Raw genomic sequence first — 26,064 nt, forward strand, 5'->3', positions numbered from 1 at the left:
AATTTGGGTTGATAATATTTCACTGATAAAATTTAGTTACTCAAGAGACAACTTTAAAGGAGAACTTCTATCAGAAGAAAAATTTGAAGAAGCTCTTTTAAAATTGAAGAAGGAATATCAAAAACCAAAAATTGATTGGGGTTCCATTCGAGCTTTGCTTCGTCAAACTTTCCCGAATCGATCAATATTTCTGAAAAGCATGAAAAATCTGGACATGATTAAATTTTTAAAATATTACCCATGCTTCAACCATACAAAAGCAGTACGTAATATCACTTACTAACCTTTTTCAATCGTGAATAATTATTTTTATATATTATTTTCAGTTTGTGATTGAACTCAGATTAACCTTAGGTGCACCACTGTTACGATAGCTTTTTGAAAAACGTGGAACAATTTGTGAAAGTTATTGTTGAAGTTACAAATTCCGATATCACAACAAAGGTATTTTATATAATTGTATATAGGTGTATAATTTTGCCTGTCTTAATTTGGATTTATTACTAATCATTTTAGTGCGAAAGAAAACCTTTTGAAGCATGGAGTACTTTCGAAAAAAAAGTAGCCATAACTAACACTAAAGGGACGAAATCAGAACCAATAATAAAAGAAGTATCTGTAAGTCTTAACTTCATTTTTTCCATAATATAAAGCATTTTTTTAGGTTTCCCAATTTATCAATTGTTTACTTATATCGGTCTTTTTGGCATGGTGTAATTTTTTTTAATGAAGGGAAAATACTATGGCAAGGCATCCTGGTCAAAATTAAGAACAAAAATATTCACTTATGTGTTGAAAAAATATCCCCTTTTTCTTTTCGTAAAATTCATATTTTTATAAACCATTTAGGTCAAAATTTACACTATGTATTTATTTTTTCAAAAATATTTTTTATATTGACCTGGATGACGTGCCATAAAATACCTATAGTTAACAATTTAAAATTTTCCGTTTCTAATTTGTTTAACAATTACTTTAAAAATTAATATTTTTTGTAATATTCATGTTATGTATTTTTAATATAGCCAGAAAAATTTCAAGGCGAAATAGATGTTTTCAAACAGGGTGACATAATGGCCATTATTAGTTTCCAAAATGACAATCTGAAGGAGGCCGCCATTGTTGGTCTGGGCAACATTGTTCCACTCATGGAACAAAATTTAGACCTAGCGAACATTTTACACATTTTAGTAGCATACCATAATGCTTTAGAAATTGATTACCCGAAGCAATTTCTTCAAGCTATGGGCCTTATGGGCAAGTTTGTTTTAAAGCACAGTTATTGCAAACTGGGAACCAAAGCTGTAAAATTGGAACAAGTAGAATAAATAAATGTATTTTGAAGTTAATTTTTTGGGTTGTTTTGCATAAATTATCTTTTACCTATAGTTTTCTTGTAGTGGTCTGTATACGTTCTACCCAATTTACTTAGGAGTGTTCTTGTTGCGTTCTTATATGCACAAGCGATCTAAAATTGAGACAAAAGTGATCTTTAAGTGCACTTTAGAACGCTAACAGATCACTCATATTTGATCGCTTTAAAACGCATAAAGCACACTTGGGAATTACTTTTGGATCACACCATAACACCTTTAGATCGCTATAGTGACCCAACTGTGTACTAGTGATCTAAAATTAGGACAGATTTTAATGATCTATAAGTGAATTTTATGTGATCTCAAAGTGAAATTGAAATTGGCAGTGTATTGTTAACGGTAAGGTGTTTTTCGTTTTTCCTTTCTCGTGATTTTTTAAAAATTTCGGTATTTGGGTTTATTTATTCTTGATTTTTTTCAAGTAATTGGATTAACTTGTTTCTTGGTTGAATATTCTTTTATATTTTTCTTTTGATTATTTTTGTTTTTTTTTAGCACGTCTAACTCACTGTTGTAACTAATTCATTTATAATATTCTGAATAAATTAAACTCGGTTGTTTATTCACAATTATTTTAATTTTTTATACTGGGCGGGATTGAACCGGGATTACGTTTTTAGTAAATAACTCAGAATTGCCGAGATAGATCTTTAAGGTTCATCTCGAGAAAATAATACCACTAGGGACAATTCTTCCGAGGAGAGGTATATTTTGGCTTGCCAACTTGTTTTACGTACACATAGGTATACGAAATTAAAAAGAGAGCAGTCAAGATGACCTTGCGTGATATAAAAATCCCCGTCAAGGAACGATTTTCCAAACCTGTTTTAAATTATAATTTACAATTTCGGTATTGTATCCTAATTTGTATGTTATATATCAATTTTCAATCCCATCGAAAAATATTCCAGCCTCTCTAGTGCTGATATGTACTCACCCGCTTATCCCCAAACATTCCCATACCCTCTGTGTAAAATGTTTATCACCAGGAGAAAATGTGTTTTGGTAGTTCTCATGGCGCCTTTTAGGCAGATTTCTAATCGGCACCCAAGTAAAAGGGTCAACTTGCAACGTAGGAAATAATTTAATTTTTACACTAACTCTTTTACTTTCAAATTAAGAAATTGAAACAAAAAACCTTTCTTCTAGAGTCAGTTTAGGAGGTATAATAGCTCTCCCAAATGAACAGTTAAAGCCGCGGAAAATAAGAATAAATATGAAGTCCTTTACATGTAGCTAAATTTCATTAAAAATATGTGATTAATGTTTCACCTCTAGAGCACTAATCATAATCTTTTAAATGACCAACACCACTAGTTAATTTGGATTTTATTTTTTCTCGGGCATGTGTGAGGAGGAAAGCAAAAACGTCACCACTGTGTGCTTCAAAATTTAACTCATTTGTCGTGGAATATGATTTGTGTCCTAAATTAAAACCTTAAACTCTAAATTGGAAAAATTTCTGGGTTTGGGCAAAGGTCTTTGGTACTCCATCGGGTCCTTGTAACACCAAAACGGTTTGGCGGAGTGGAAAGCACTTGCACTTCGCAAAAAAAGGAGGCGGATTTGATCCCAGCAAAACTCGGAAGGACTCCTTCTGTGTAGAGTTCGCGAGTTATTAACTAGTGTAGGGAGCTGTAAGCTTGCGTGTCATGAAGGGCTTGCCACCTCCCTTCTACGCAATGTTATCCTGATTTAAAGGCTTCATTATTAAAGCAGTTCTCACAATTTTCGAGTCGATTTTTAACGTTTCTCCTAATTTCTCACACGCTCGAAGAGTAAGCTCCTTCCCCTAGACAAAATTAACTCAGCCCATTCTCTCGTTGTCTCTTTAAAACTAACGTCTTCCAACGCTATTGATGCCCACGCCGGTGACGTGTTTCCTTCCCCTCCCTACTCGTGTCGAGGGAAAACCCCCTTCCTAAAAATAAATACGTCCTGCTAATTAATTTTTATTAAAAGTTATCTTCCAATGGTTTTTGGCCATTTTATAGTACCGTGTAGACATGATACGATACGACAGGGTACAGTATATTCCAGAGAAGAATTGAAATTTCTTTTTATAAAAATAAGGTGAGCTCACATTTTAGTTGATTGTCATCGACGTAGATTTTCTTATTCTGAAATGGAAAGATAATCACCGTAAGACCAAGCGAAATATATGGCCTATACAAAACTAAATCTTTACTTACGTTGATAAACTTTAAGGTGTCAATCTCACCTCCTAGTATCTGAAAATATATTAGACTTTGCTTCAAATAACTAATGAAGGCAATATGTATCATTAGAAACGACATATTAATGTAATTTATTATATCTGGGTTCCTTTTCTATATTGATTGTGGTTTATGGATGAAGTTTTAAAAAAAAACATTTAAATTAATATTGCATTTGGTTGAGGACATAATTTAAGCTGTTCCATTATATGAATTTTGATTAGGAATTATTGTTTCAGATTCGGTTCCAAGAGATTTCGGTCATTTGGTTACAAACACTGCAACGTATTAGGGTTTTTGAATATTTGTTTATTTGAGAAAATTGATGGTTTTGAAAATTGCAGATGGCAACAGCAAGTTAAACTTTCCTCCTCTTACAAATGTTTATTCAAAAAGTCAATTTATTAATTACTCAATTTTATTTATACTAGCTAATTTGAAAGTTTTCGCTGAAAATAACAAATATTAACTGATTTAATAGAAACATATCAATTTTTAATAAATGTCAATAGTTGGTTATCGCAAATCATCTATTACCGATCAGATAATTTCTTCAACACTTTATTAGTTTTTTGGATAGAAAAATCTTTAATTTAAATATTACCGCTTGATTGAAAACCATCGGCCCATGATTATCCACGCTAATGATATCCCGTCCTACATTTTGAGAGTGTGATGATACAATCTAAAACCATATGGAAAATTCAATTAACAAATTAAAATTATACAAATTATATACACTAGCTTGTTAAAAATGATTAAAATATAGAAGCCCAGGTCTAGTCGACGCGCCTTCGTTTGTTTGTGGAAACAAGTGGATAAAGTGATTAAGCTCGGTGCGCTTATTGTCAAGTTATTCCATGCATGATGGCTAACTCTCTAATGGTCACAGCGAGTTACTTTACAACCTCTACCAGATAAAGTGGATGTGTCATGCCTATGGTATTTGTTTCCTCTTTCTAGCTAGTTTCAAAATCGACGGGTATTTTTTTCCTCATATGAAAATGCTACGAATTAGGCTTCGAAACTTTTGAAGCATAAATTGTTTCACCGTTGAGATAAGGCATTTTAAATTAATATTATTTTAGAGAAACCTGTGCCTGGTGTTATAAGCGTCAATTTATTGTACAAACAAGATCAAGTGTTTTTGGCGGCACTTGATTCCCCTTTGAGATTTGACATTGTGAAGTGCAAAATAGTTAAATTTGAAAATCTTTCCTGCAATATAGAATTTCGTGAGTAGGTTTTTATTATTCTAAGGCCAAAAATGAGCGTTCTCCCGATGCGTTGCATACAGGAATAGCTTCATAGATATGAAATACAATATAGAGCTCGGTATCGTAGATTTGAATTCTGAGAGCTTTCTGATTTGACCGTTTTGAAACGAAGCGTTTACCGACTTTCGGCACGTGACCTTGGAAAAATCGGCCTCCATCGGAAGCTGCCAGTCCTTTCACGGCCAACTTTGATGACGCGCGAATAGCGCATCATTTAAGTTGTCCGCAGTCTTATCTAAAAACTGATACACGGGCAATAACTCAAAATGTATTTTAGCTAGGAATTTTAAACTTTTTTGACACATAGAACGTGCAGGGGGTCACTTGGCCACGGAAATTTCCATGCCCTTGAACGATGTCTTCGTGTTCATTTAAACTTTATCTCGAAAACCATAAGAGATAAAAAGTTGCTTTCAATTAGAAAAGTGTTCCCCGTTACATTGTAGGTGTAAATAACTTTGATCCTTCCTTATTTGATCAATAACAAACCAAAAGAATTAAGACAAAAACTGGAAGGTCGTGATGAAAATAATGTACCAGAGACCAGGTTGAAGGGCTAATTACACGAGTAATACTCATGCTTAAGTATCACAATTTGCTACATATTCTGATCTAGAAGGAAGTCTTTAGAATTTGCAAACTCGGATGACCTTAAAATCATGGTTTAAGGTCATTCAAAGGTTATCTCGAGAACCAATGGATTAAGGGAAATGGTCCCAATTGAACCTTAAATTACTTTTTATCGATATAAAATGTGAAAAATCAGTACACATAATACAAAACCTTAATAGTGATACATTGTTAATCAGTTTTAACTGGTTTAGAGGTTTATTTTTTCTATTAGATTCAAAAACATTATTCGAAAATGCCGTTTCAAAATGACGTTCACTTTTTAATTTGTATTAAATAAGTATGAAAAAATTAATAAAATAGTAGTCAGCAAAGCTTTAATGACGGAGACTAAAAGTTAAAAGGAACACAAACTGGTGTATAATTAAATTAGCATATTTAGACTAATAACTGTTTGGAGTTAAATGCTAGTGGACAACACCCAATACCACGGTTAATGAAAAGCCCTCTTGATCAATCAAAACACGCGGTTATTTACAAAATTTCAGCTATAATATCTGTAGATAAAGTTAAATAATAATCGCTTATATTGTTAAAAAAACAACAGATTGTCTACGCAGGGTAAATGTATTTTGGTTCAGAAGTCCGCATCGCTTTATTTATTTCAATAAAATTTATATATCAAGAAATCGAGAGACATTTATCGTTGTCCAGAAATATTAAGCTGCTATCAATAGGTTTAAATGGGGCACCTGAAAACCAGTGGCCCTAGTCAAGGATTATTTTACGATTTTGGTTTTTGAACGAAGACCTAATTGGATAGAAAGACACACTGCAAATTCGAAGGACACTGCTAGATCACATACGATCACACGTGGATCACAGTAGAGTGATCAATATGTGATCTATTAGCACTGTTTCAGTGATCTATGATTGATTTCAACGATCTTAAAGTGTTTGCTCAGTGATCTATGAAAAACAAAACTGATCCACGAGTGAACGATTTCATTTCGAGAACGTGGTTCACTAGTAGATCACTCACTAAGAATTTTAGACTATATTTAGATCGTATCAGAGTGCGCAATGAGATCACTTGAACACACATGTATGATCTTGTTGTGGGTTTTTAATAAATATATGTATTTTTTTAAAATGTCATGACATTTTAAAAAATATATATTTTAATTAAACAATTTAAACAAGATGTTTTCCCGCCATTGTAAAAATTGTTCTAGTTACCTTCTGATTTCTATGGTGTCAATGGAACCTTAGAAATTCCAAGGGTATACCTATATATGTGTTATGTTTTGTATCATATGTATACACACTCATGCTTGTACCTGTGAGACATTTAAAATGTATTCCTGCCTGTTTCAAAAGCTAAAACGTTTTTGGAAAGTAAATAAAACATTCATTCATTCACTAGAGGGCGCGGCGCGTTTACCTATGACCAACTTCGATCTCGCGATGGCCGTAGTATACCAGATTACTACTTTTACTAGTTTTCAGATAAAAGTTAAGGAATTTCGATATTCGAATGAGTGCGGGGCACTGCTGGCATGTCTATAGTCCTAGACTCCTCGTTGACAGTTTCTTAAAATTCAGTTAAATTCTCAAGAGTTTTGTTGAAGTGTCCTAGAAAGGTGTTTTTGTTGTTTCTTTGCTTTAGTTTAGAAAAGAGTAAAATCAGAATACTGGCTTAAAGTAATTAAGTAAGTTATGGTCTCAATATTGTAGTTTTTCGAAAGGTCTAAGCCTTTGCTTTGCTTGGTTTAACTTTTTTATTAACTAGATTATCCTTATAAATTACTAAATTAGTAGTGTTGGAAATGGAATTCTTTAGTATTCTTAGCCGAGATTATTTGTAAAATTGTATAATTTTACCATGGAGGAAAATGCAAATAAGTGTGCTATGTGTAATTACAGAACTATTGATCCCACTGTACTTAAACAACATGTTTTAAGTTTTCACAAAAATGAGAGCACGTTTTGTGTGTCTTGTACACTTTGTCCTTACAAATCTAACAGTTACGGGGCCTTTAAGACTCATTGCAGTCGGTATCATAATGACAATGCAGTTAATTATCCATTGCAACCCATGGAGTTAGTTGGTAGGCCAGTAAGCCCAGTATCAAGTACTGGTACTTGGGAGGACAATGGTGATTTATTAGGAGATATTGAGGTTCCTGAAAATAGATCAGCAGAGGACCTAAAATCTATAAATAAATCTTTGGGGTATTTTTTTCTAAAACTTGAAGCAAAGCATGGTCTAAATAAAAACACGATTAATAAGATAGCAGAGGAGATGATTAGCCTCTTGCAAGAGGTTAATCAGGTATTGAGGAATGAGATTTCACGTACCCTAGAGGAAAATGGAGTTGTAGATTTTCAAAATGCCCAATATAATTCCCTTTTTGACTATAGCAGTGTCCTTAATCAAATGCATTCTGATGCTGCTCGCCAGAAATGTTTCAAGGAAAATTTCAATTTGCGTGAGCCAATGGCTGTGTTTATGGGTAGAAAGATGAAACGATCAAATGGAAGAGTTATTCCTCAAAATGTTTATGGGTATTGCGTGCCATTTTTTGATTGCTTAAAAGAATTATTGAGAACCCCTGATGTTAATTTCTGGATTGAAAACACTCACGGAAGTACTAGCACTGTTATGAAAGATTGGTGTGATGGAGCATGTTCCAGATTTACATATGCCTTGCATTGAGATTGTTCTGCACGTGGATGATATTGAAACCGTAAATCCGATTGGTGTACATAGGAAAATCCACAAATTAACAGTTTTTTCTTACGAGTTAGGGAACATACCCCCTCAGTTTAGGTCAAAACTACATGTTAAACAACTTTTAGCCATTGCCAAATCTAGTGATGTTAGAAAGTACGGAATGAAGGCCATTTTGACCGATTTCATTGAAAGTATGAACAGCCTAAAGGAAGGTTACGAGATTTTAGGAAATGGTTCCAAATTTACTGGCTTTGTTATTGATACTCCTGCAGACACACCAGCGTCAAATCAGCTATGGGGCTTTAAAGAAGGAGTTTCATTCGCTAAGAAATGTTGTCGTACGTGCTTAGGAGAAAGGCCGGAAATATTTACGAACTTTCTAAGCAATGATTTTCAGTTGCGTACCACCTCTGAACACTTAGATATGTGCGAAATTTTGGAAGAACTACCTTTAAGGCCAAAAAGAATACGAGCACATTGGAGTAAGCAGTATGGCATAAATTATCTTTCTCCCCGGTTTTTGATTAATGACATAGCTATAGAAATTGGGGTTCATGATCCAATGCATGTTTTGCTGGAAGGTGTTGTATTTGCTGAATTGAAAGCAATGCTTCAAAATTTTGTTCTCGAAGAAAAATATTTTTCTTTGGACTGGTTAAATTCGCAGTTGGAAGTTTTTTCATACACGTACTTAGAAATTAAATCAAAGCCAACTTTATTCGAGGCTTTGTGTTTGACTGAGAAAGGGAAAGTCACTCCTTCTGCATCTGCTTCTTTGACTTTACTCGAAATTTTACCTTTTTTTATTAGCCAATAAGGTCCCAAATGATAACCAAAAATTTTTAAATTTTGGTCTTTTATGCAAAATTACACACCTAGCTACTTCTCCCTACGGTACAGCTAACAGTGCCAGGCAGCTTGCAATGGCTGTGAAAGTACACCATGAAACATTTTTAGAGGAATACCCAAATGTAAATCTAACACCTAAGTTTCATTATCTGGTACACTTTCCTGAACAAATTCGATTATTTGGGCCACTTCGTCATCAATGGTGTATGCGCTTTGAAGCACATTTTAATGTTTTTAAAGGCAGGAAATGGGGTTCATTTAAAAATATTCCTTTTAGTATGTGTAAATACCATTTACTACGAAGTTCTTATTTTCAAAGTAGTTCAACTGGAGACCCTAATCCCAATTTTCTGTACGGTTGTGATGAAGTAAAAATTTCTAAAGAAGTTAGTTTTATGGAATTAGATGCAGAATATAGAGGCCTTCTATTAAATAACTACAACATTCCCGAAGAATTACCGAATGCAAAAATATTTATATTACAAGAGCTAAGTGTGCATGGTCATATTTACAGGCCTGGAATAGGGCTATCATTATCTCCTTTAGAGGAAAATTTACCTGCTTTTGGAATTTTGGACACAATATTAGGAATTGGAGATTTTATTTTTTTTATAATTAGACCATCTGATACTGTACAGTACACTTCACACTTAAATGCATATTATGTTCAGTTAAGTAATGCTATGGTTTTATTTGAGAGAAAAAACCTGGAAAATCCATGGCCTCTTTCACTTAGAAGATATAATGACCATTTATATTTGGTAAACAAGTATACTTGTTTTTTGCCATGAATATAAAATTATAGTTCATATGCCATAATTTCAGTAACACGTAAGGCCTTTTCACTTTTTGGCAATCCACCTTTTCCCTTCATTTAATTATTATATGAAAAAAATCAGTTTTTAAGTACACAGTAAAACAAAATATTAATTAAAACATTTTGAGCAATTTTAGATATAGTGATGCAGGAATGGTTTTTCTTTTCATTAAATGCTATGTTTGTATGAGCAAAACCAAATTCCAGAAGATGTATTATTTATAGCATAAGTGGTATTACTCTTAAGTAGCCAAGTTCGAACGGGTTCTATGGGGGCCATGCGTGTCAGTGTGTAATACCACTTATGTTAATAGCTTACGCAATACCAAATTTCAGAACCACCGTGACTAAAAGTTGAACAATTTGAATTTTAAGTAAAAATATAGTTCAGGGTTGCTAACAGGTAGGGGAAAAGACACGAATTTTGAACGTAGGCTAAAAAGTCAGGCAATTTTTAGAATTTATAGAAAGTTTGGAAATTTAAGTAAGCTAAAAAAGTTAAACTTTAAGTTTAAGCACAAAAACTCAGTTGTAACCCTTGTAATTTCAACATTTATGCTTAAAATATAACCCAAAGAGTCACTTTTACACTTAATCAGAAGTTAGTAAATTTACTTAGTTATTAAATTTAGTGAAAAAGTGACTCTTCAGGTTATATTTGAAATTACAAGGGTTACAAATTTCAAATATTTTGTAGTTAAACTTAAATTTTAGCTTACGTCCAAAATCAGTGTCATTTCCCTGACCACCCTGTACTATATTTAAAATTAAAAAAGGCAAAATGTTCCAACTTTTAGCTACGGTGGTTCTGAAATTTGGTATATCACACTCAGATACATGTACCAAATTACTGTGAATTTTTTTGTTATTTTCACTGAAGGATGCTAATTTTTCAAGCGTTTGGATGTAAAGTTGTTTTTTGGTGGGTAGAACTATTACCAGAAACAAAATTTTAACAGTTTGACTTGTGCGTGGCAGGTAAAACTTTATAAAATCGGTGGAGTTAGGTCCATTTTAGGAATATTCAGATGGTATAAGCATTGCCAGAGCTTCCACTTGGACAATATAACTTCTTAAAGTGAAAATCATTTCACATACTTCAATAATTGGGTACACACTTTAAGAAAAATATATTACTGAAACTGATGTATCAAATTTCAGAACTTCAATTGTTAAAAAGTCGAACAATTTTAGTTTTTCAATTGAAATTATATTATAAAAAACAAACATTACATACATAATGGATATTTATCTTAAAATATGTTATTCGGTAGGAATATGACCAGAGCTAATAATTGAATACTTTAAAAACGGATATTTATCATAAATAAGACCTAGCTGCACTGTTCTCATAGAAAGTTTTAACTCTTGCATTATGAACTGCCCAAGTGTTAGCTCTGGTGATAATCCTACACACTGAATAATAGATTTTAAGATAAATTTTAATCATCTATCTCTCTAACATGTGTTTTTATATTACAGGGTTGCCACAAAGTTTCATATTCAAACACCCTGACTTTTCCAGATTTTCCCTGACCTTTTTTAAATTTAAATTAAAAATTTTTCATTTTATATTTTAGTTAAAATTTAAGGAATATGACTAGAGCATAGTTTTTGAATAAAGTTTCAACTCTTGCTTGCTAGTTAAAAGTATTCAATTATTAGCTCTGGTCTAAATCCTACCCACCGAATAATATATTATAAGATTAATATCCATTATGTATGTAATGTTTGTTTTATACTATAATTTCAATAGAAAAACTAAATTTTTTCGAATTTTTAACAATTGAGGTTCTGAAATTTGATATATCAGTTTCATTAATATATTTTTCTTAAAGTGTGTACCCAATTACTAGTTTGTAAAATGATTTTCAGTATAAGAAGTTATATTGTCCAAGTGGAAGCTCTGCCAATGATTATACCATCTGAATATTCCTAAAATGGACCCAACTCCACCGATTTGATAAAGTTTTACCTGCCATATAGAAGTCTAACTGTTAAAATTTAGTTTCTGGTGATAGTTCTACCCACCGAATTACAGATGTTAATCCAAATATGTTTCCAATTAACTAAGACTTGGAGAATTTATTTGGTGGAGTCAACGGTGAATTTTACACTTTACTGACTTAACACACATTTTGCCACCAAACTTTTGAGCCCCTTTAAAATTTCATATGAAAACCGTGCAGCTAGGTGTATTTTAGGATAAATATCCATTCACTGCATGTTTTTCATATAAAGTTTTAACTCTCGCAAATTAAACTGCTCAAGTGTTAGGTCTGGTCATAATCATACACCGAATAACAGATATTTGGATGTTAACCTATTTTAGCTCTACCACACATTTGAATATTCCACATTGCATTTACTGTATATTTTTCAATTTAATGTGAAAACGTTTAATTTTTTAAAGTAAAGAGAAATGTTTTTGCTTTCCATCTCTTAAGTTTTGTTGTTGAGATCAGAGAAATGCTGGATAGTAGAGGTATTTCTCGAGGTAGTTGCAAAGAATGCATTGGGGAGTGTGACAGTTACCAAAGACCAACAAATAATGATAGTAATTTTGGCCATTATTGTGGATGTCCTCCAACTAAGCACATGAAATGTTAGTATTTTTAGTTGTAATATTAAAACCAATGAGGATACTAACATTTTAGATTGATTCTAGTGAATGAAATTGCTGAAGCAACTACCAAAAATGACGAATCTACTAATACTGGCAAACTTCATAGTGCTAATTTTAATGTAAATAATTCTGAGAGTATTGTGAACTTGGAAATATTCACAACAAATAGCGAGATAACAAACAAAAGTGCATCTTATTCAAAATCAGATGAAAACAGCAAATTTGAAAATTTAGGAAATAGAGAAAAGTCACCTGATGTGAGCAAGGATGGTTTTGACAGTAGCATAACTAAAGATACTCCATCATATACCATTTGAAAATGTTAAAATCCTCTAAAGGTTCGTTATTTACAGAATATCAAGAAGGCTCAATTGAAGTTGAAATGGTACGGAATAAATAAAAAATATTTTTAAATAGTGAAACTTCAACAAATAACAATCAAGTTTGATATATTTTTAGAATTTTGAATCATTGGATTTTCCTAAGTTTTCAAGTTCCACAATATCGGCTCTTGAAAATGGACATGTTAGCCAGAAAGGTTATTGGAGCACGTTCATAGGAGAGTGTGCACTGCATTATGTCAATTGTCCAAAAATGAATTCGCAACAAGCGTATTTGAGACTGGGAATGTCTATGATAGAAAAGTACCCCAAGTTAAAGATGGGAGGAAGTTCAGACTGGGTAAGTATATTTTTTGGCAAGCATATGGTTAACAAGTTGAATTTTCATGTTTAATTTAGATGGTCAAAGTAGATAAAATTATATTCTGGTAGTGCATATGTTTACCAGATAAACATTTGAACACTAAACATTTCTTGTATGGTCATAATTAGCGTGAATTTACGAAATGTCTCAGTCAGCGTATCCGGAAAGAAAGAGCAAAGCAGCGTAGGATGTTTGAAGACACTTCTGCAAAGAAGTCTAAAGGTTTTATTAACTTAGCTAGTATTTCGGTTAGTGCATTGGATGAACCTTCAACATCAAACGGTTCCAAAACTGGAAAATCTACAGCCAAAAGTACAGCTACTGGGATTAACAACCGCACCAAGATCCAAACACAGTAGATAAATACCCCTTATCAATTATTGGGAGTTTATAAGACCACCTATTTAGCAAATATATTTTCTAACAGGTTTTCAAGGGATAACTTCAAAGGCACATTGCTCGATGAAGAAAAGAATGAAGAAATAACGGCAAGTTTGAAAAAAGAATGGCAAAATAAAACTAAAGATTGGGGAAGCATCAAAGCATTGTTGCGAGAATCTTATCCAAACCGATCGTCTTTACTCAAGTTGGAGAAAGTGGATTTCCATAACTTTTTTCGAAACATATCCATGTTTTGAAGAGTAGTAAGTTGGTACCAATGCAATTTTTTGAGTGAATAAAACTTGAAAAATTGGTTTTAATTTTCAGTTTTTATATGAGTTGAGAATGACGTTTGGAACTACAACGTATGAAACCACCATTAAAAATATTGATATTTTTATCAAAGCCATTCGTTTATTTTTTGAACGTGAACTAAAATTCCAGGTAATTATATTACAATATTTAAGAAACTTATATTTAGATTTTTTTGGAATTTAATACGTTTGTATATATGATTACAGGGTGCAAGGCGAAATTTTGAAGCCTGGGCTTACTACGAAAAAAAAGTGGGAGTTACCCAATCAAGAGGTCAAAAATCAATTCCTATAATACAACAAGTTAAGGTAAGCTCTCTTGCATAACAGTAATTATATTTAATATATACCATGTTTAATTTTACAAAATTTGATAATTTAAGGCTGAGCAATTTGAACAAGAACTTGAAACTTTGTCCAAAGGACCACCAACGGCTGTGGTTTGTTTCAAGGAGGATGACGTACAACAATGCGCGGTTGTTGGGCTAGACCAAAAAATGTTTTTTAACGAAAAAGGTATTGGAATATCCAATGTAATAATACTTCTTATATCAATCTATTATTCTCTGGAGATTGATTACCCGAAAGAGTATGTTCAATGAATGGGACTGTTGGGAAAATTCGCGCTAAAGCACAACTACTATAAACAATCTTCAAGGGCTATTAAAACTGAAGTGGATCTCATGAAATCATGGTCAGAAGTTCAAAATATAGTGGAAAAAAATAATCTTTGTTATACTGTAGTATACCTTATATTAACACAATTGTGTATTAAATGTTTTGGCTTATATTTGTTAAAAATTTTCATAGTAGACACCACACCCATGCACATCCTATTCGTAAGTTTATAAGTGTACTGTAAAACAGGATTATCAATAGTGGTCACGCTTAATTTTGGTCTTTCAGCCCTGCTGGGGTTGCTGTTGCTTAAATCTAGATCTGGCAAATTATGTATGGCCCCTTTATAGTTTCGGGGACTTCACTACGGTTAGTGGAATCCATATTGCAGTAACTAAAAAAGTGTTACCTCTTTCCCTTAAAATCTCCTTTCGCAGGGTCATTGGATGGAAGTATACCTATAAGTTTAATCGGGAAAACCTTTTTTTTTCTAAATAAGTTAAGGAACATCAGATATAGCTCTCGGTTACCGCTGAAACCTACTTAGATCAACAGGAATTTTCCTCTGGAGTCTACCACTGAAAACCCTCCTGATCATGCCACTATTTCCATGCGCCATGGGCGATATCATTTAGGACCACTTGTGTGATCTAATTTACATTTCATGTGTGATACACAAATGATCTTAATTTATTTATATCAAGTGAGCCAAATGTGATCTACCGTTAAGAGTGATCTAAAATCGTTACAGTAATGATCTTAGTGTGACCCTTAAGAACACTTGGCAAGATCACTCAAAGCATACTACAAGAACTCATGTGTGAACCTATGGATCACTTAGGCTCTTTTTAAGATCATATCCAGCACATGCAACTTGTGTGATCTCCAGGTGAATAGTGCTCTAAAATCGTTACAGATTTGAGTGATCTCAATGTGCTTTATGTGTGATCTTTAAGGGATCTTGGAGTGCTCTATAAATTTGCTGTGCATGGAATGTTTTGATTTCAGCGCTAGTAAGTCGGAGCATCAGGTCAACAGCGCGATTGTTTGGATCTGCAATATTTGTTACTACCTCTTCTGTACCAGCAGCGTTGGCGTTACGTGCAACAGTTGCTGAGACGGAAAACAATTTATTGTTTGACGGGCCTTAGTCCTAAGACAATTTTTCCACCATCACGGCTTTTTAACCCTTTTGTAAAACAGCCTTAAGAAAGACCATAAATTGAAAATTGGCTTTTATTGAAGCCTTTACTGTCATGCTTGGCAAGTAAAAACGTGACCCTTATGATAAGACGTACTTTTATTCTTTTTCTTCCCTGCGTTCCTGAGACAGCTACCGAATCCACACCGCTCACGTCGGGTACATCCTTCATTTGCTCACTCATTTTCTGGTATCTATGAAACAGGAAAATATTTTAAACTACGCTTAAGAAACATATGTACAAGCAGAAAATATTTTTGTTGTGGAATGTTTATGGGTCCACTGCCACCGTGCTGTAAAATCGGCTGAAGAAATGGGCATGGCTTAAACGCCACCAACCGGGACGTCAAGCGTTTTTTTGAAATTAATTGGCTGCCTGCTTTCGCTAAATAGTCACGCCGTGAGAAAAATTGAAGCGCACTCACTCAGGAAATATAATTCCAAAAAAACGATTCCAAACATTGATTAGTTATTGCCGTAAAATTCTTGTAGAAATTATCTTTTTTCTAAAATAGCTTTTCAGGTAGTTAAAAAAAGAGCAATGGAGGTAGGGGAACTTAGATTTGAGACCAGGCTTCAAGTCAACTAATAGCCGTGTCTAGCTAAGCCAATCGTGAGCCAAATTTTCGCTGTAAATCACTTACTTTTCGTATCGAATCATTAAGGTACCAGTGTTAGTTTATACATACATTACGTTTGATGCTACTACGAGTTAAAAAAGGTTAAGGTCAAATTATATGTTAATTAGAGACCACATTTTAGAAATCTAAAGTTTTACAAGAAAAATACGATTGATTTTAAAATTAAATTAATCGTAAGTTAAAGTAATCACAATATGCCTTTTTAGTTAAGAAAAATCACGTTCTAAAATATTGGTCCTTTTTTTTCAAATTTTTTCTACAAAGGTAAATGACCTAGTATTAATATCACGTAAATTAGCTTGTTTATTATATCATGACATTATTTGTCGAATACTAAAATATTTTGATGACTTTTCTAAAATTAACTGTATTAAGGAGCCACGATATGTTTTAATATCCCCAAAAACACTTTTTAGGAATATGATGAAACAGACGTTTCATGGACTTCACAAAATTGGAAACCGCTCCAGAGCCTTAATTATCTCCAATTTCAAAAGAGAGTTGAAACAATTCCCAGACACTTCGTTACGTTAATGTACAACTAAGATCCAATACGTAAAACAGCTTAAAGAACGCGTCAACAGCCCTTAAAAGGGACCTCCTGGGGAAGAACACTTTCTTCACTTCCACATAACAAATTGACAGACATAAAATGTCTCCACAGGTAACAATATTCAGCTGTGGTACACCACAATTTAAAACATACTCCGCTATACCACCTTTATCCTAAATATAAATAAGCAAAATATTAAATACTGAATAAGTCATACAACAAATTATTTTCTTACTCACCGGAATGTTTGCAATGAACGTTTTTTGGCATCCTCAACAAAGTGATGGTCTTACACTTTTCTTCAAACTAAATGAAATCGTGGGAAACCACAAGACATCTATTTTCCAATGATTCTGAATAAAACCAAAAATCAAAACTAATATAAAAAACAAACAACACTTTTACCATCTTCATCTTCTGTGTCTTCGTGAGGTTCAACTCGATATTTCTTCAAAATTGCTTCTTTTAAATTCAATTGAGCGTGTTTCCAAATTTTATCAAAAGATTTTTCTCGACATTTTTTTAATTTTAACAAATATAGAAGTGAGAAATCTAACTGAATCTAAAATGATAAACTGTCTTAAAAATGTACAGGTTTTAATTAAATCAAAATAGAAACGTTCAATTCTAGGGACATCGCGTATATTCCTCAAATATATTAAGCACAGAATAATCCGAGTGATCTTTCATCCAAGCTCATCACGGTTTAGTAGTTAATTCCATATACTCTTTAACTTGGGCACATGTCATAATATTTTATCTAAGCCAGTCTATAATTTCTTCTACAGACATTTCACTTCGCGTACCATTTTCTTCGTCAACTCAAAGGAAAAGCATTTGTAGAAAAAATTATTAAATCTGGTTTAAAAATAAACTCTTTATTTATCCGTTTTACAATATTTAGAAAAAAAGAAAATGACATTAAAATAGATTATCTATATAGATCGCCAACGAAGCTCCCGGAGGAAACGTGCTCAAAATGGAAGCAGCGTTACCCCGTTGCACGGCTATCGCAATACGTTGGACGAGGTATTCCACGGAGCGTGGTTCGGATGTGGCATCTCGAATTTTACGGCCTATGGCGTGGATGAGAGCCCAGGCGTCGCGACCGAAGGAGCCCAGCGTTTCGATAGCCACGGCCTTAAATTGGTAGCGGTGTTCGAGGCCCGAATATTTGGCTATTTTCCTCTTCTCAGCCTGGGTGGCGGCCCAGAGAGGGGCTGTAGAGGAATTGGCCAAATAAGAAGGCGCTAGCGGGTCTGTACAGGTGAAGTCCCACACCAACGATTTGCCACCCGACCATGGAACCTTAGTCATCCCGTCCGGGCGTTTACCGTCATCGCGAGAGAGGCCGCGCGGCTCGAGATCGGAGGGAACTCCGGACGATACGATGGCGCGTTTCGGGATGTCGTTCACGGCACCATGACGCTTAACCCTCCATATTTGTTGCGGTTGTCAGATAACTTAGTGCTGGATTTTTCTATCACAGGGTTTCACCATGTTATTTATTCGATTCCAAAGATTCCCAAGCTCTTCAAGATAACTAGTCGCTACCTGACCATTTCTAAATGATAACCATACCAACTAAAAATAAACTTATTTTAGTATATCCTGATCTAAGTAGAAAATATTCAACATAATAACATGACCAGTTTGGTCTTTTCATTAAATCTGGAAAACTTTCTGATTATGCTTTTAGATAGTTAGAGTTAAATCAATGATGAGGGATTAAAACAAATTTTCAATTTTACTTTATAGTGAAGTTATGACTTATTTTAAATATGGTTGATTCTCACAAATTAACGTGTTCTTTCATACGATGTGAGTCATGAGTCTCCTATTTTGCAATGATTTTTTTAAATCTAGTGCCTTGCAAATATCCCTTCCATTCCTAGTCACCATCAAAATGCCTCTAATATCCTGATTAGGGATTGCAATCCAGCAGGGTTTTCAATCCAGCTGGATCCAACGCGGATCCAGTAACTTATATTTTAATCAAAAATTCCTCTCCTCGGCTGTCGTACTGTACTAAATAGCGTGACAAATTTAAACTTTTCCTGTTAGTCCTCCATGGTATGTCTATGATATTATTTATTTGCAATTAGTATACGCGGTAGTCATTGGCTCAGCTGTAAAATATCGGTGTTCCTAAAAAGCCACCTTTTTTAATTTTGTCCAGGCCAGTGGAAAATACTGGAAAATATTGGCTAATAATGGATTATAAATAAATAATATAGAATGAATGACGTTAATGAGTTCATAAAAACGTAAAGGAAGACGGACTTTTCCCAAAGTTGTTTGTATAAATATCGTTGCAACATAATTTACCGTAAGTCCATAACCCGAAGCACCCGGCCCGTCCCAAAAGAAAAAAATTGAGTTAGAGATCACACACAACATTCACCCATGTCTGAACACAAACAAACAGTAGACAAAACATTACAAAAACATGAATACGAATACAAACGTTAAAAGCTGGTTTACAATGACAAGTAAGTCAAAACCGTCGTAACGGTGGGCGTTAACGTTAAAAAATATAACAGATGTAACGAGGAGTTTAGCCGTTACATCGGTTTTGCCCTGATGAACCTTTTCCAAAGTTCATGAAACTGCCAATGCGGTGAATACATTTTGTCAACAGACATCACAAAAAATTGTAAAACCCCTCCTAGGGAACTCTCTTATGGTAAAGTCTTGTTAGAAGTAGGAGTAATAAAATATTAGTCTTGAAGTATTTAAAAGGATAAAATCAATCACGGTTGTATAATTTGTAACGCACGTCGGGGTATCTATCTACGCCAACTAGTTAAGGAGATTCTTGTTGACATTTTGGATGAATAAGGCAGACAATTACAAATAAACCAGACTGTATTGTAAATACTGGCAACTAGCTACTTTTTATTAAATATTAAACCACATACATTAATACAAGAGGCTTTTTTTTAAACTTTTCTGGAAGTACAATATCAAGAAACAAATAGTATTGATGGTCTTGTTTCACGTAAGGCCGCAGCACACCTAGCAAAGCGGGAACGTTCACTTTTGTGCCATTCACGGCGCGCGAATCGCGATTCAAGTGCCAATTATTTAAAAATTAATTACTTGCGAATCCGCATCGCTGGATCCAGCACCTAACATATCGACGTAAAACACCGTTTTGTAACAGATAAACTAGAGAAAGGTTGATTTAAATTAGAGTTCGTCCCTACTTAAAATAACTTAGCTGATATATTTACCAAACTCTTACCTCAGAGAATGGTTATTGATTTCTGTTTAAAAAATATTAATTGCACAATTTTTGTGAAACATACTAAATAAAATTTTATATACGTTAATTTTGGAATAATAAGCAAATTTAACATTAGTAATAATCACATTTTACAATGTTACTTATATTTAGGTACAATATGCAAATCAGCATCAGAACCGCTTACCGCTCAAGAGATCGTAAGGGTTGCCGGTATCATGATTGTATTTATGAACTGCGTTCCTGGATATATCACTGGTTCAAAACTCGGGGGAGTTTGGTTTCTTCCCTCGTAAGGTGGCGGAAGTGAGGCGCTTGAGAAGATGGCACCACAAGAGGATTTTCAAAACTAAAATCGTCTGCTGGTGTTTTTAGCGCATTTAAGAGATGGTATTTATAATACAAATAAAACGCGGAAATAAAGATTAATTTAAATTAAACATTATAAAATCAACTGTTATTCATCTTGAGGAGAAATAAGAACTGTGAATATCCAACGTGTAAGAGTGATTCTAGGTGTTCTGACAAACCTTATATGTTTAGTGTTTCAAAAATACCTGTTCCAAAGCCAATAACCAAACCTTCAATGGGTTTTAAATCGTTAATATGGTTGAAAGAAGTTAGTAAAGATTATACTAGAGATAAATTAAACAAAAGCACGTATTTCTGCACCAAACACTTGGGTCATTCCATGTGGTTTCAGCCAATCATGCCACCATGGGTCCTGTGATTTTCATGAAATTTTGTAAATCTGTTTCTTTCGTCATTTAAGGAACATTAGCCGATTTTTAGAGCAAAACTTTATAAAATGATTTTGTTACAGAATATTAATCAAGACCCCTGAAAAAAAAAACACACACACACATTTCGGGGGCTGATTCTAATGGGTATTACGTCATGTGGTGAAACTTTTAAAAAAAATTATAAAACCCATTTTTCATTACCTCTAGATCTAATCTTACTAAGTAACGTTTCGTGTATTAGTTTTGTTTTCCCCTGGCAGCCAGAAAAACTAAATCTGAGATATTGCTGGAAAAATGTTATTTTTATATTCCTTAGAATTTATAAGATTATTAATAAAAACTTCAAATTTGCCTTTTTTAAACTGATAACACTTTTAATAAATTTATTTAAATATTAAAATTTCAATTTTAAAACGCGCATTAAATTTAAAAAATAAATTTATCTTAAACCATAGAATTTATAAAGTAAAATATTAAGGAAGCAATAAAATAATAAAAGCACCAGCTGTATTTTTATATCATGAATTTATTTGTCGAATTCTTTAAAATATTAATAATTTATTTTGGGACATTTATACATCTTTCTTTGGTAAGTTATATTAACCAGTTGAGTCTATAGAGGTGGGTTTGGATAATGTACAAATACTGTTTTGCAAGAGCACGTGACATTTTTAGATTTTGTTTGGCCACGTAAAATCACAACTTTCTTTTACATATTTCATGAAATGTATTAATTTATCATTTTCTTCATTGTTTTTATCTTCAACAAATGCCACAAACCACTCTTTGTCGTAAACAGCTGAATCATATTGGCTGATGGAAATATCATCGAATAAAATAATAGATTCGCTATCCTGGATTGCAGCCTTTTTAACCCGTATTAAATTCATCCATGGTTACCTGAAGCATATCAAGTTCAGTATTTGACTGTGGTACCAATTTATGGTGTGATTGAGTGTTGTCACTGTGATTTCTAAAATAGGGTTTCGGAGAACAAATAAACTTTATTCCACCTAGGAGTACTCAGAAACTGTAGAGCTTTTTGAGATATTTGACAAATAGTTTGATTAACGTCAATTTGCATTATTTTCACTTTTACATCTTTTTTCCAAATAGTATATTTTCATCATTAACGCTGAGTAAGAGTATGAGCATTTGGCCTGGGTTGTACAACATTTCCGTGATTAAACCCAATTTTAACACACAATGTCATCAAACATAGGGGTCCACATCTCACAAGTTTAAGAGAGATTTAGAATGATCTAGGTGTGTGGAAAGAGGACTAATTTCAAATTCCCTCTAATCAACTGCTTTAGAAATAATGTTAATAAATGCAAACTACATTTGTTGTTGATACGCTAAAGATTAATAAATATACTAGCTTTAATAACCGGCTTCGCCCGGGGTTTTAGTTTTCATTAATTAAATTGAATTTATACGTAAGAAAGGTAACCGCGAAGCAAAAGGTCCTAAACGACATTTCGTTCCCCTTTAGGAGCTCTCTCGAAAGGGTTTGACTCTTAACCTTCATAGGTAGGGTGTCGGCTGGAGTTGCCACAGCATAAACTCTTAATCCCACTGCTGTGTGCGAAGTGGGGATTGGTCCACCCATTGCTGCACCTTCTGCTGGGTTGAGTGGCTTGCGTCAAAGGTGCGACCATCAGTATTAGGGTTCTGATACCCATGCTGGATTTGTCACCGGTCTGGGCTAGGGGGACGCTGGCGTAGGGCACTATGATGATAGACCTCCGGTGGTATGGTCTCTGTTACTAGGTACACCGGGCTATAAATTCTGACACACTAACAATACCAACTAAACTGCTCCTTCTACGAATTCCCTTTCTTTCACAATAACTCCCCTTCTACGAATTTCACACCAGTTAACCCGTTAAAAAGTTTAAAGGTCGGGGCGGACAAACGAACAAAAGACTACCCTTTCAAGAAAATAATAGTTCATCAGTTATGTTTGTTTTGGAAATGGTTTAGGAAAGCATAATAGATCTAACCTTCGAACAATTTATCGTTAATTTGTTCAATGATCTAACCGAATATTATTTAACAGATGACAGCGATGAAGATTTCATAATATTTGGAAATTTATATGCTCTGTCAGAAATTATTAATTGTGAAAATCCCCTACCATCAATATCAACGCTAATGTATGTTCATTTATTAATTTGTTCCATGGTTACTTAATTAGATATTTGGGCAATTAACTTAGACCAAATATTAGTGAATAAGAAATCTAGTAATTATTATTCTAATATTATTTAGTAAGTCCTTTCAAATGTCCTCCTACACCTATTCACAAAATATTTCGAAAATGTGTTGAAACCCTTTATGACACAACGCCATATACATATAATAGAAATCACGTCTAATTAAGATTCTTTTATCTTTTTAATTTTGCCTTATTTTATTTCACTTTTAAAATTTATGCCTACGCACGCATGAATGTAACACGGTAAGAGCTGCAGTATCAAAAATTCCCAGTAAGTTAATTATATAGTATCAATTATTATTATTTTAATCATTGTTAACTATTGTCCATTATTAAGAGCTTTACCGTATAGAATTTTGAAATTGGCACCTCAACGATAAAAATTAGTATGACATCTCTCGTGGGCTATGGGAAAGATAATCACTCGATCAGTAGAGATGTGGGTTTAAGAAATATTTCGCTGGCCTTCTTGTATCATGGATAAATTATTTATACAAGCTTTTCGCCGCATCATTGTTATCAAAATAAACTATTTTACATAAATGGTAATTATTATATAAGCATTCTTACAAGGGTATCATTCTCTATTTTTAGTCAATATTACATAACGAAACTGATCTGTAACGTTTTCCCTTGTTCATTTTTTATATTACATAATCACATTGAGTTCAAATACCAAAGTACTATAAATATCAAATGTAAATGTCAAAATTTTGTCTATTTAATAAATTCAATATGAATGACCTTATGCAAAAATAACAGATGAATTAAAATCCAAGGATTCAATCGGTGAAATTCTACAATTGACCATTCCAGATTATCTAACGCTGGGTCACTTTTAATGAGGATGTAAAAAAAAAGTTTCGCACAATAAAATCTAACACTGGGAAATCAAGAGCAGTTTCCTCTGATATTGGTCATCAACTAATCAACAGATTCCAATAACTTTTTTTAACTAGTTGTCTGGCAAAATTAGCGTATTTAACATGCTCACTAGAGCCCGTTAAACACCTATAGCTTGTTATCTAAACCCTAGTGGACAATAAAAAGGCAATTATACGATAAGTTCAGTAGGCCTATAATATATTTAAGACTATTTTAAATACCATTAATTACATTCAATAATATAGAACAATATCCTACAGCAAAGAACTGATCTGTTTTATAAAAAATAAAACCTATTTATTGTCTAACTTATGGCATTAATTTTCTATTATAAAATTTAGGCAAAATATGCCCTGTGAGGCAGAGCAAAGGGACAGCTATTAAATAAAAAATGGCTTTTATCAAAGCAGTTGGAAGGTTGATTTAAGGGGAAGTAGTTGGGACCTATGTAGGCACAGATATTGGAAATGATTTCGAATTGAAGAGTTATTTTTTGGAATTATTTTAAAAAGCAAAAAATAATCTAAAAAAATTTTCCTCACCTTTTATATATTATAAAACCCTTTCCTTAAATTTGAGCCTTGAAACTGTAACAGTAAAATGAGAAAATTTTAAATTGTAAAAGATTACGTGTAAAATTACAGCTTTTAAATTGCTGAAACTCATTATAGAAACTAAACTAGTAAAAACGTCATCAATAAAAGAGATTTCCAATCAATTTAATCAAGAATGTTATTAAAGTTAACAAAAAATTTGGATACAGCTATAGCCTCTATTTTCACATTCAACAGATGATACTCTCTAACTATAGAGAGAGCCTGCAAGTGCAAGGAGAGCCATGTGTCTTGTCCTTTAGCTTAGAAAAGATAAGTCATTCATTTTCTTTTATTACAGGGACTTTCAAGAGACCCTCTGGTCACTTTAAAATTGGTAACAGGCCTTTCTAGAAAGAAACGTGGCAATTTTAATGTAACTCTAATGTCACCATTTTTTACAACCAGCGCGTACTTGACTTGTGAGGAGCTTCAGTTTTTCATGATGCATGCCAAATTTAAATACTGATGTATAATTCTACTTTAAACCAGAAGTTTAAAATAATAAGTGAGACTTGGATAGGTAGAATTTAGTACATGTCTGTTTTATAAATTCATTAAGAGAATTAGCTCACATAGAACCTTGGAAACTCCTTTAACCGTTTAATTTCTTATGTATTTATACAGAATCTTAATTTAACATATAAAACAGCATATTAATTAAGGTTATAACATTTTGCGAGTAGTAGTTTTAAACAAAACTGCAGAATCCAGTTACGATAGCTGTGGCTGCTGCATAGAGACGTCTATACAGGGTTCCACATTTGATATCTAAAATTTTCCTTTTGCGATAATTTTAATAAATGAAAAATCGCGTTTTTCGCGTTTTTGACGTAGAAATTCCCATTTAAAATTGTTTTAAAATATTTCCATCAGAATATACATAATTCTGAACTAAACACGCGTACTCTTTTACAATTTAAAATTTTATCAGTTTACTTTTACAGTTTCTAGGCTCAAATTTAAGGAAAGGGTTTTAAATTATGTAAAAGGTGATGAAAATCGATGGAAATTATTTTAGAAATATATTTTGCTTTTTAAAATAATTCCAAAAATAACTCTTCAATTCTAAAACATTTTCAATATCTGTTCCTTCATTGATCCCAACTACTTCCCCTTAAATCAACCTTCCAACTGCTTTGATAAACAGTTATGGCCCGGATAATTCTATGCCTTTCGATTCTAATTTAATTTATTCGTCTTCGAAACAATTTTTTTTGCCGTGATTCCGGATCGGGCAGTTATTATTCCTTGTAGAACAAGTGTTTTTGCACGTGCAAGAATCAATTTCAGAATCATCCTTCATAATTATTTTACCGAAATCGATCGCGTCGATGGCAGCCATGTTTTTGAAAATAAAATTCCTAACCGCGCCAAACGAGAACACGACTAAATACTCAAGAATACCGGGTGTCTTCATTTGATCAGCCCACACATTTTTCTCAAAAACCATACTTTCTAGAAAACCTTTAATGGAGTTTGTATGGTCAAAAT

General features: G+C 33.2%; 1 protein-coding gene across 4 annotated transcripts in view; it reads right to left on the reverse strand.

The window, feature by feature from the left end:
- The window catches only part of LOC149945853 (uncharacterized), a 63,849-nt gene that overhangs the window by 31,744 nt on the left and 6,041 nt on the right, over positions 1-26,064 (reverse strand). For 3 of the 4 annotated variants that reach the window (XM_090172729.1, XM_090172727.1, XM_090172728.1), the window contains 4 exons: positions 15,785-15,881; positions 4,197-4,277; positions 3,569-3,607; positions 3,460-3,496 (listed from right to left, as the gene is read on the reverse strand). In XM_090172729.1, coding sequence (XP_090028855.1) covers positions 3,460-3,496; positions 3,569-3,607; positions 4,197-4,277; positions 15,785-15,881 — 254 coding nt within the window. Of the gene's footprint in view, positions 1-3,459; positions 3,497-3,568; positions 3,608-4,196; positions 4,278-15,784; positions 15,882-17,120; positions 17,315-26,064 lie in introns of those variants that run through there. The other variant, XM_090172731.1, reaches the window with a different exon arrangement.

The sequence above is a fragment of the Leiobunum rupestre genome, chromosome 4, assembly GCF_980474605.1.
Source record: "Leiobunum rupestre chromosome 4, qqLeiRupe1.1.hap1, whole genome shotgun sequence".
In the NCBI taxonomy this organism is placed as follows: Eukaryota; Metazoa; Arthropoda; class Arachnida; order Opiliones; family Sclerosomatidae; genus Leiobunum; species Leiobunum rupestre.